Genomic DNA, 11,769 nt, shown 5'->3' with positions numbered 1-11,769 from the left:
AGGAATCTTCCCTTGGAAATAAGGGAAAAAAAGGAAGGTGAATGCCCAGTGGAAGCAAGGTCAAGTGACATGGGAAGAATACAGAGATATTGCTTGCCACCATAGGGAGAAAATTCATGCAGCCAAAGCTCAACTGGAGTTGAAGCCAGAACTGTGGGGGACAATAAAAACAGATTTTCAAATATGATAATGGCAAAAGCAGCACTGGAACAGGCTCCCCAGGGCAGTGGTCACAGCACCAAGCCTGATAGAGTTCAAGAAGTGTTTGGACAACAGTGTGACTCTTGGGGATGTTCCTGTACAGGGCCAGGAGTTGATGATCCTTATGGGTCCCTTCCAATTCAGCATATTCTGTGGTTCTGTGATTTCCTTTGCAAAACAGAATAAAAAAAGGCTATTTTGAATCATTCTACTTGTTCTTCTGATTTTGAGCAGAAAATCTGGAGATATTGACACTCGTTCCCAGGATTCAGCTGCGCTCGCATCTTCTACACATACACACACGTCTTTGGAAGAAATGTCTATGGTCCTACTTGTGGCATGGAGCTGCCATGTGCTCTAAAGAGATGCTCTAATTTTGTATGGTGCGTGGATGCAGCTCAGTCCTCAGCCTTCTGCCCCTCAGTACAGCTGTTTTTAGGGAGAGGCTTCCCAGAGCACCATGTCTAGGTAGGCTTGCTTGGTCATGCCACCATATGCCTGGAACTGCTCATGGAAGGAACCCAACTGCCAAGTAAATGGCCTGGTTTCCCTCTTCTGCTTTGTGTGGACTTCTCTGAAAAAGGAAACAGAATTATCGGTTCCTTACTTTATGAGTCCCTCAGATACAGGAGTGTCTTGTGGAGGGAAGTGGGTGATCTGGTCACCTTGGCAGTCCAGCTGTGTGGAGAAGAGAAACTGGCTTTTTGTGTCATCACCCAGGGCAGGAAGGCAGTCCTGGAGTCCTGGCCTTCCCTGGACCAGCTCACCTCCCTTCCTCTGGGACAGAGTAAGAGGAGAGGATGCTGTGGGGAAACCTTTGAGGCCATGATGACGTTTTGCCTTTTCTTTTATACCCCTTTTATATACCTTTTTATAATTTTTTATATTCTTAGTGGGTTTTAGCCTACATTCTTAGACTTATTTGTCCAGCTAGGAGACTAAACATCTTAGAAGCCTTGTAGTTAGGGATCAGAAAGCCCCAGATACCAAGGTCCTCTCCAGAACACATTTTGTAAACTAAGATAGAACCATCCAGGGGAAGGTTCCTCGGGGAGGGGGGCTCACTGGAGCCTCTCACTGGGGAATCTTTGATAGATATGCTAATTAATAAGACCTATAAGGTTCTACCCGATCTATCGGGTGTGTGCATTGCAGGGTGCATTTCGGTGCATTCCACCCGGGCGTGGTGCACCTAAGGATCCTTAAAATAAATACCAAGGTAAAATCCCTTTTACCCTTCTAACCGTGTTTGATTCTTGATTTTAAGATCAAGAAAAGGCATCACCTGAAGCATTTCTGCATGAAAAGTGCTATGGTTGATCCAGGCTGTGAAGGGAATGAGACTGCCTCAACAGTGGACCTTATCTGCTGTTGCTGGTGGTGTCCCACCTAGCTTTTGCACCCTGGTGGCACTGCTGCCTTCTTGCCATTTTAGTTGCTGAACATGCCCTTGTTTTGTTTGATTGCCTGTTTGAACCTGGCTGACTGCAGGTGAAGCCTACCAGCCTTCCACACAGCTATAGGGCTAACCCTGTTTCCACCTCGTTATTCCAGTTTCCATAGGTCTGAGTGCTGTCTGCAAGAGTGGTTATCAAGGCAGGAGACATGGCGGTTTGAGAGCTATCCCCTCCCATGGTGGGGTAGTCCAGCAGACCAGCACCAGGTGCTTCAGCTTGCTACTGCACAGGCAGGAGCATGAAGAGGTCTGGCGTGGATGGACAGACAGAAGGTGTTGGGTACTCTACTGATTTTCTGTTTTATTCTAGCAGCCTAGTTCATAGACTGTTAGAGAAGAGGTGGAGATCAAGTGTGCTCAAGGGTCAGAGGGCGTTTGAATCCCCTGCCTTGGGAGTGTTTTCCCCAAGCTATGCTTGGCACAGCCTGGGGTAAGGAGCCTCCATGCAGCTTGGGGGAGGGCTTGTTTGTTTGTTTGCTAGGGTAAAACGTCTCAGAGAAGGTGCTGCCAGGGGTCAGATCTAAGTTTTTGGAAGAAATCCAGAAACATCAGCCTTGACGCACACTGGAATGGAAACCCATTCACTTAGAAAAAAAGGAAAGAAAAGAGTGCTTTCATTCTGTGTGCTGCACAGGCTGGGCAGCCATCCTTACCGACTTTCAGTCCTCCTCAGCTCACTATGCATGTAGAGCTTTGACTGAGACGTGGTGTGTCCTTCGCCGAAGCAGAGAGGAAAAACACCACACGGGTCCTCCCAGGCTGCAGGAGCAAACACCATGGCCCGGCTCTCTTTTCCCACTGGTCCGTGCTCCTCGGGGGGGCTGCCTCTCACTTGACCCCGGGCACTCCCTGATGAGAACAAAGCGTTGCTGAAGCAGAGCAGCAGCACTCAGAGTCTTCTGTAGGGCCTTGGGAAACTCCCTCCTTCAAGCTACTGAAATCCAGGAGTAATAATTAACCAAGCTAAGTGTTGCACTGTAATTGTAGCTGTGTGCCCTTCAAGGTGTGCATGCATGTTAAAAAATATTTGTGTTTTAAGGCTCTTTCTTGAACCATACATGTGCTCACATTGTGCTTTCAGCTGGAGAGATGACAAGCTTCCCTTGAAAGATGCACAGGAAAATTAATCTGAAGTAGCTAAAACTGTGAATGGGAAAAGGATTTAATTTAAAGGGGTGCAGGCTTGTTCCTTCAGAGCAAGGAAGCCCCTGGGGCTGGTGGTGGTCAGGTAAGAGGCTGCATTTCTGCAGCTGGAGAGGCAGTGGAGCCCGGTGCTGTGGTTCATGGCCACTGTAACAGGGGAAAACTGCAGAAAGGAGTGAACGGGGAAAATCCCAGCTCTCTTCTGACAGGACTGGAAAGTCCTGTTTGGAAAATTGGATGAGGAGACAGTCCTGGGAAAATTTGAGCACTGGATCATGGCAAGGGCAGGCAATCAAACCTCCAGTGTATCAGGGGGAGTTTCTGTTTCAATCTCTCTGGACTTAAACTTCTTGCATTATGGCCTGATAAATGTGTCAGTATTTAAAGGAAACCTTTTGTTCCTGTTAATGCTTCAAAGAAGGGACAAGGAGGTGAGTGATGCCAGAGCTGTGACAGGCAGTTGCTGGAGAAGGGAAGAGGCTGTGCAGCAGCTGTCCAGCTCACATTTTCTGTCCCAGCTGGCATGAGGGGACAGGACTTTCCTGTTCCCTCATCTCTCGGGATATTGTGCAGTTGCCACTCTTCAGCAAAGCGCTGGTGCTGGGAGCACAGCAATGCTGGAAAAAGCCCTTCCTCCACCCCCCTGAAGTGAGGGTAGCCATTTGTCCGGGGAGAGATTCTTTCCTGCCACACCTGCACTCTCTTCTTTTGCAATTCTCACTTCTAGGAACAACCAGATGCTTAATTATTTTCACAGTTCAGCTTCCAAAGAAAAATATGTGATTCTTGATATGTGCTGGGCCTCTGCCTGGCCCAGAGTCCATCATCATTGAAGATTTCCCATTAAAACAAATCACAAATGATACTTGTCCTCCCCCCTGGAGATCACAGTGTCTTTCCTTGGTTTTTTCTTCTGGATTCACCTTTTCCTTTACTCACCCAACCATTTTGCACGCCCAAATCTGAATGGAAGCTGTGGGACAAAGTCAGCAGCAGTGAGGCTGCCACTCTTAGGCATAAGCTAAGGGTCCTGGTGGCCTCACTGCCTTCTGGTGCATCAGGTCCTTGCAGGAAGACAGTTAGATGTCTCCACCAGCTGCATGCAGGACACATGGTTGATAAACACTGTCTGTTGGCCCCTGCCTTAACCTATAGTTCTTGGTGTGTAAAATGCTAAGCAGTCAATAGGGACCCCTTCCTAATGTCAAAAGGCTGAAGGAGGAGGAGAAGACAGTAAGGCTAAGGCCTCTAAGTTAGACCTCTCTCTGTTTAGGGAGCAGACACACCAACGTCTACACGTCAAACAGCTCACACAGCCCAAGCTGGGTGCAAGGAGCGTGCTGCACTATAACCCTAGAGTGGCAGAACAAGCAGGTGGGAAAGGATGGTGAAAGGGGTCTGCTCATGACTGCAGATAGGCTGGTGCTGGAGCCAGCACGAAGCCTCCCTAGGTGTGGGGTTGCCTTTTGCCCTCGCTTTTTACACTTTCCAAAGCTGCAGGGAATGGAAGAGAAAGGCTCCAAATTACTGGGGGAAAAATCAGGCCTTGGGCTCTGCTGTCCAACATCACCACCCTGGCAGTCCATATTTTATCTGTCACCACCATAAGGTTCTTGACAAGTCCAGGGCTGATGCTGAGAAGGTTGAAAGGCATGGAAGGTGGCATCTTGGTTGTGGTTTGGATGAGAAAGGCCTTCAGTGAGCAGGAATGCAAGGAGGAAGAGGAGGGTGTGGGAGGAAATGAGGAGTTTTGTTCTTTGTCTGTAATACAAGGAAGTATGGGAATATCCCTGTGGGATTATCAAAGAGATTTACAAGAATGGGCAGCAGGGAAAGGCTGGAAAAAAAATGTAACTTCATGCTGTGTAATGTAATGACGGGTGAATGAGCTGGTGTTGCAGGTGAAAAGGGTGGGGGGGGGCATGCGGAAAGGGAGGAAGGGAAAAAAGAACAGGCAGAGGCAGATATGAGTGCCAAAGGCAATAAAAGCAGAGGACACAGGCATGGCATGGGCTGACAAAAGTGAGGAGGCTAATGGAGAGAGGGCCAGTTAGGAAACTAAATCTGAACTTCACAGGACCTCGATCTGCAGCAGCATGGATGCTCTTGAAGCTTGCAGAGCCACACAGGGCACATGGCAAAGGTGCTGAATGTGAATTTTGAACCCTGGACCAGTGTGAGGAGGCACTGGTAGAAACAAGAACAAGCTAGTGGGCTCTGCAAATAGGAGCCATGCTGAATAAGGAAAAAGTGATACTGGAAGAACAAATGCATAAGGAGCTCTTGCTCTGTCTCCTACAAATGAGACCATGCAACGTATCTGCCAGAATGCCAAGAAGACAGTATGAAGGCAGGTCATCACCAAAACCACTCTCAGAAGATCTTTCTAAAGGCATGGGTGTGGAAAGGGCAGAGGCAGGGTGGACATGCAGCAGTTAAGGGCACATGTTCAAAAGTGGGGGTGCCAGGGGGCTGTCCTAAAGTGGACAGTAGTCCCATATCATCTAGTGGACAGGCAAAGCTCTCCAATGAGTAATCCTGCATTAGCAATGCACAAATACACAACATGTCCCAACCTATTTTGCTAGCAAACACACGTTCTCACATTGATCTCTGTCCTACTTGCTCTGCTCATGTTCCTCTGCGGTATGTTACATGGTTACTTTTGCATGACGGGTGGAGGCAAACAGTAGCAAAACCAGCATGTGGTATTTCGGCAATGATTTGTTTAGCTGCAAACTTCCTCGTACAGTAGAACATTTGCTTAATTTATTAAGTCATTGCAGAATTCTTGTAAGATTATAGCAGTGCCTTTCTAGATACTTTGTCTAAATACTGCAATGGGCAGCAGAGAATGTACCACTGCCTCTGAAACTACTCAGCCAGCCTGGTACTACTGATAACTGCATTTTTCTCCATCCCTCTGGCCTTCAAATGAGAAGTATTTGCCTTCAGATGGTATCTATTTAAATATTTGCATACCTGGTCCAGTTGTGTACCCAAGGACTTTTAGACCACTGATAGCTATAGCTGGTGAATGCCTCTGCAGGGCCTTGACAGCATTTCCAGCTCTTGTTCTGCAAGGGGAAACTGAAATGTAGCAAGGCGAACACTGCAGTTTCTATTTCCAGCCGTGGAAGCACTTTGTATTCTTTGCTGGTGAAAAACCTGTAGCAGCAAGTGAGCAAACTCCCACAGTCACTTCTCCCAGCTCAGGTTTAATGGTTGGTCAGAGTGCAAGGTGAGTTCCCAACAAGAAAAAAGCTTTGGCAGATTCTCATCCAGCCCCACACCTGGAAAATGCAGGTTTGCAATGCACATGTGGCCAAGTCTGCCAGAAGGAAGTTTCAGTGCATATACCTGGGGTATGCTCATGCAATGAGAGTGGAAGTGAAATAAAAATTACTCAGGATGACAATTTTATATAATCCTGTCCACAGTGGCTTTTGGCTCCCATGCAAATTAGGAAACACACAGGCAGCTGGGGTGTTCTTCCTCATACCAGCAAACCCTCCTTAGAGCAGGTTGTGTGCCAAGAGCCCCTTGGGAGGAGCAGGACAGAAAAAGGAATGGGTGTCCCTGTGCAACCTGGGGCCACAGTGTTCTCCAACAGCCTGAGCTGGGCCAGGTGCCAGCAGCACAGAATTCCCCTGGCCAACACTCCTGGCAGAGCTCCATCATCCTGCGTCAGCAGCTTTGCTGCTCCCTGTCTCCATCCAGGAGGTATGGCACACACAGGGCATGGTCATCTTTTACACAACCCACCCTTTACACAGACACAGAACAGGCTAAAAAGTCTGTGGCTAAAAGTAGTCCAGCACTGTGATGCACTGCCACCAGATAATGAGGTGGAGCAGAGGATTTGGGCAAAGTGATTCTGTTTGCCTGAATGCTGGAGAGAAACTTGACGAGTAACTGAAGCAGTTAAAGCCACACCTTCATTGCTATGAACTGGACAAGAGCTGTAGCTCCTGCAGTGGGGACACCCCCCCGCCTAAATTTCAGGGGTTCGAGGCAGCAGCACGTTTTCACAGGACGTGTTCCCTCTTCTCACAGAAATCCCCTCTGGAAATTCCAAAGGAGTCAGAGTTCAAACCAAAGCTGGGCCAGGTGATGAACAAGAAGTGAGCAGACACAGGGCTGTGCTGCAAGCCTCCAACCTCCCCCAGCAAGAGTTGTGAAGTATTGGAGCTGGAACAAAAGGTGCCATGAGGGCAGGTGGGTGGGTGCTGCCAAAAACAGCCTAAAACCCCCTCTCTAGTGGGTGGCCAGCCTGGTGCTGGAAGAGAGGGGGAATCCCAGCCCCACGATCCCCCTGCTGCAACGGGTGCAGGAAACACCACCTACGTCTGCTTCCAAAATTAGCTGCAGCAGAAGGGCTGAGAGCTACAAGCTGCTTAGGTGTCTTACCACTGCTAAAGTGAATCACCTAAAACCCCTGAGACTGTGATCCCAATTGGCTACTAGGTGTTAAACGTTTCTTAAAAAGCAAACCAGATAGATTCCCACAATCTCAGGGAGGTAGGCAATGAACCATTTCACAGACTAGGTATGGTAATCTGACTTTTTTTTAATAAATACATATCTCACATGTACCAAAATAATTATAAACAAAAAATGTACAGTATTTACACAATATACAGTTGCTAAAAAGTGTAGCAATTATGACACACATGGTGTGAAACACACTTTTCCAATGCCCACAGTTAACATTATTGCTACTTTTGCCTAAGAGCCAAGAGGACATCAGTCCCTTGGTCTGACTCCTCCACCTGGGATGGCCCACTGAGAGCAGCTGAGGTCAGTCAGAAAGGACAGGGACTGCCACCAGCCCAATGCAAATGAATGCAGTCTCTGAAAAGGGGTGTTGGCATGAGTCCACCTTGCCATGAAAGGACACTTGCTCCATGTAGTACTTAATGCCACAAGAGAGCCTCCTGTAATGAGCAGGTTGGATGTGTAGTCTGTTACCTTCACAGGGCTGAGAAGATTGGCTATGTGGCTCTTTATCAGGTGGTGTGAATAATCACAGGTCTGTACTGATGTTACACATCCCACTCCTCTATTTAAACACAAGGCAGATCCTGGAACTGTCCTGTTAGAATCATGTGCTCCTTCTCCTCGCTGGGCAGCGTAGTACTTCCCTCCTCTTTTTTCTCTCCACATTGTGACTTTCTTTTTAAATGAAGAAAGTCAGTTCTTCTTCTATACATATACATGTATACAGTCACTTCTTTTCAGAGACAGCTCTGCTTTAAAATGTCAGCTGTCGTCCTCCAATAAGGCAATCATCATATATAAGCTGCAAAAAAAAACCCCAAAACACTGTTAATGCAAAAATATTACTTAAAGTATCATATCCACTCTGGGATAACAGCCAAATTCTGCATGCCCAGACTTCAGCAGTGTATAAAATTTCTACACCAAAATGGTTACATATGCCATTTAATGCAGAACTCAGAAAAACAAATTCTAGGGAGGAGAAAACCACCCACTAACTTGAATTTTCTCTGATGAATTTCTGTGTCAGCCACAGAATGGTGTCCAGAGAACCATGTCGCATGAAGTTAACTCCATTCCCTCATGTTATTTTTTACATTTTATTCCTACTCTGTTTATATGCTTGCTCCATCTGCCATTTTGCTGATTGTTGATAGCATAATCTTTTGTATACCTGTCTGTTATACAGCCAGAGGGGCGTGCTATCAGAGTGACACCAAAAAATACCCTGCACAGGACAAGATTTTCCCATTCTCTTGTAAAGATGAGAACTGCTACTTACTTCATCCTCTGTGAACTCCGGCTCCGATTCACTGCTCTCTTCATCCTCGCTTTCTGGCAACATCTGCAGGTCAGCTGTGGTCAGCTGCTTCAGCTGTTCCTGTATGCTTGAGTTGTCTCTTCCCCATGTGAGTTGATAGGGGGAATAGCCCTGATAGGTCACTTTGTTCACATCTGCCCCATGTTTCACCAAAAGCGACACTAGGTCTGAATTCTGCAGATCGACTGCCAAATGTAGTGCTGTTCTGCCATTGCATGGCTCCTGTGTGAAAATAGCGTAAGGTTCAGCATGTTAGGAGAGGCAGAGCCATTGTCAGATCATCATTGATTCTTAAGACTACAAAGCACCACTCAGTTAAATTCATGGTAAAAGTTACATACCTGTGCATTTACATCGGCTCCCAAGGACAGCAGATACTCAACAATACCCAAGTATCCTTGAATAGATGCCAAATGAAGACATGTATGTCCTGAAACACAAAGGGAAAACTTCAGTAACTCTAACTCAATGCCTCATCAGTATTTAAAAGTCAAGATGATAGGCCAGGATGGTATCTAAATTTGCAATTCATTCACAGCAAAAGGGTGTTTTCCAGAAGAACTTTCCAGCTTCCAGTATGAATAAAAGGGCTGGATTTTGAGAAGATTTCTTGAAGGCTTTATTCCAGTGTTTGAGTGCAACTTATTACAACCAAAAAAAGGAGGAGCAGGGCAAAGGCACTCACTAAAAATGCAAAATTTAAAGCCATGAGAGACTATGATCAACAGTGAGAAGGCCTACAAGACAATGGCATTTTAGAAGAGTCAGACACTGCTGTATGCTTTGGGCTCCTCAACTCTCAAATGGGGCATAATAATCCTTCTCCACCTCTCCAGGGACCTTTGAGATCTACCAGAGACCAACCCTATCCTCAGCACAGCACACCAAGATGAACTGTTCAGGAGTGTGCCCATACCGTTGTAGTTGGTTGCCTGCAGGACAGCGAGGAGGTGGTGTGGCTGGCAGTACTGCGTGAGCACGCTGACGCTCCTGAGGGAGCCCTGCTGGCAGGCAATGTGCAGGGGGGTGTTTCCTCGGAAGTCCCTGATTTCCAGGTCGCATCCGGCCTTCAGAAGATGCTCAGCAATTTCAGGCTGATCAGTTATCACTGCCAGGTGAAGAGGAGTCTGCAAGCGTAAGAGCAAAAGCAGACTGTAAGTTACACCACGAACTTGGCAGCAACATCTAGACAGCACACCTCTTGACCACTTGGTGATTTGTGCCAAATCACGAAAGCACGCCCCATAATCTCAGTTCTTTGTGCTTCCCAAGCTGTTGTATAGTTGCCCATTCATCTGGAAGTGATGCACTTTGGGCTCTCTGGATAAACCAACAGTCAATTGGTATGAAGGGTATCATTAACATCTCCATAAAGAGGGATGCAACCCATTGCATCATATTTGAAAAATGTGGGCGTTAAATGCCACTCTCTTGGGGGAGAGGAAGCATTGTACCAACACCGGCTGGAGCCAGCTGGGGACTTTCCTGAACGCAGGCTTTGATTCAATTGATTCCATCAATAAAACAAAAAAAAAAAATTAAAGGGACTTTTTGGGGGGAATTCCCCAGAGGGACTGGGTGGGTGTGGCAGGGGCTGATCCGGATTTGGGGCTACCGAGGTGAAAGTACCTGGCTGAGGTTATTCTGGAAGTTCAGGAAAGCCCGGTCACCGGCTGCCTGCTGGATCACCTCCAGGCTCAGGGCTTTTTCCTCGTGAATAATGGCCAAGTGGAGAAAACTGCAGGGGGAAGAAAAGGAGTAATGAAGCGACACGCGTTAACCCCCCCGACGCTGCGTTCAGCCCCGCGCGCGGCGGGCCGGGCCGGGTCACGCGCGGCTGTCGCAAGCCGGGGCTTTCGGCGCGGCCGGGGCTTTCCGCGGCCGCGGGAGCCGCCTCTGCCTGGCGCCGCTCCAGGGACTTTCCGCACCCCCTCCCTTCCCTCCCGGCGCGGCCCAGCCCGGCGCCGCCCCGCCGGCAGCACATCCTGTCCCGGACTGGTCGTGCCGAGTTCCCAACCGTGTCCAAGCCACCCGTGCCCCGTCTTCGACCCTCACTTACGTGTCCCCGTCCTCCGTCAGCTGCTGTGCCCAGGCGGGCGGCTCGCGGGGCTGCAGCCGTATGTCCTCCAGCTCCTTCACCAGCTGCCGGTACTCCTCCTCCTTCATGGAGTCCAGGCCACTGTCGTGGCGGTCGTCGAGTGGGAAGGCGCCCTGACGCTCCTTCTCGGGGTGCTCGTAGCCGTCCATGGCGGGCGGCTCGGCGGCGCGGCGAGCGCTGATCATGGCGGCGGAGCGGCGGGCACTGCGAGTGAGCGGCGGCGGCGGCGGCGCCTCGCATATACAGCGCGGCCGGGGGATTTCTGCGGGGGAGGAGCCGCCGAGGACGGGAATTTCCAGCCAGTCAAAGCCCGACCGACGGGTCTAGTCCTGCTCGGCGCCGAGGGCGCTGGCAGGGAGGGCGGAGCGGCTCGGGCCGCCCAGAAGGGGCGTCGGAGGGGCGGGAAGAGGTCAGGCCGGGAGAGAACTTGGCGTTTTTCCAGGCGGGAAGTACTCGCTTCCCCGGCGTGCCCGTCGGTACTTCCCTGCCGCGCCCCGGGGGGTTTTCCCTGCCCTGCCCGGTCCTGGGGCTCCCGATGCCTTCTCCCCGGCGGGGTCCCACTCCACCTCGGGTCCTTGCGCGCTGCGGGGCCCCTCGAAGGCAGAGGAGCGCCTCAGTGCTGGGCACTGCTGGCCCTGATTGCACCCTGCATTCCCCCGACATTCTGTCAATTTCGTAAGAGGGGCTGCAGGATCACAGAATCAGAATAATTTGGGTTGGAAGGGTCCTATAAAGAAGATTTTTTTTCCTGTCTTGCAACTGTTTCTGGCCTCACTGAGTGTCTGCGCGTTTTTCCTGCTTTGGTCATTTTCCCATGGGATGGCATTCCTTTGAACAAGAATTTAGGAGAAAATAAAGGCCCGTCTAGACCAACCAGCCTGCCATGAGCAGGGACATCTTCAACTGGATGCCCCATCCAACCTGACCTTTAATTTTTCCAGGGATGGGGCATCCACCACCTTTCTGGGCAATCTGTAACAGTGTTTCACCACCCTCGTTGTAAAAAATCTTCTTTCTTATATCTAATCTAAATTGACCTTCCTTCTGATT

At 49.3% G+C, this 11,769-nt stretch overlaps 1 protein-coding gene across 1 annotated transcript; it reads right to left on the bottom strand.

Annotated features, from left to right (window-relative positions):
• Nucleotides 1-7,350: 7,350 nt before the first annotated feature.
• On the bottom strand, nucleotides 7,351-10,999 carry NFKBIA (NFKB inhibitor alpha). The gene is made up of 6 exons (XM_032112855.1): nucleotides 10,681-10,999; nucleotides 10,251-10,359; nucleotides 9,538-9,748; nucleotides 8,963-9,051; nucleotides 8,583-8,843; nucleotides 7,351-8,102 (listed from the first exon to the last, which is right to left on the bottom strand). The coding sequence occupies exons 1-6, from the start codon at nucleotides 10,902-10,904 to the stop codon at nucleotides 8,055-8,057; spliced, it is 942 nt and encodes a 313-aa protein (XP_031968746.1). The 5' UTR covers nucleotides 10,905-10,999; the 3' UTR covers nucleotides 7,351-8,054.
• Between the last annotated feature and the right edge of the window lie 770 nt (nucleotides 11,000-11,769).

Source organism: Corvus moneduloides, chromosome 6, assembly GCF_009650955.1.
Source record: "Corvus moneduloides isolate bCorMon1 chromosome 6, bCorMon1.pri, whole genome shotgun sequence".
In the NCBI taxonomy this organism is placed as follows: domain Eukaryota; kingdom Metazoa; phylum Chordata; class Aves; order Passeriformes; family Corvidae; genus Corvus; species Corvus moneduloides.
Note: the sequence above shows the minus strand (reverse complement) of the source record. Positions and strands in the feature narration are given on the sequence as shown.

What these genes read in the sequence shown, in the direction of transcription:
- NFKBIA (XM_032112855.1), bottom strand. Translation starts at nt 10,904, where the DNA reads ATGATCAGCGCTCGCCGCGCCGCCGAGCCGCCCGCCATGGACGGCTAC. An exon ending in CTGACGGAGGACGGGGACAC is followed by an intron (nt 10,360 to 10,680) that starts GTAAGTGAGGGT and finishes TTCCCCCTGCAG; the next exon opens with TTTTCTCCACTTGGCCATTA. An exon ending in CGGAGTTCACAGAGGATGAA is followed by an intron (nt 8,103 to 8,582) that starts GTAAGTAGCAGT and finishes TTTTTTTTGCAG; the next exon opens with CTTATATATGATGATTGCCT.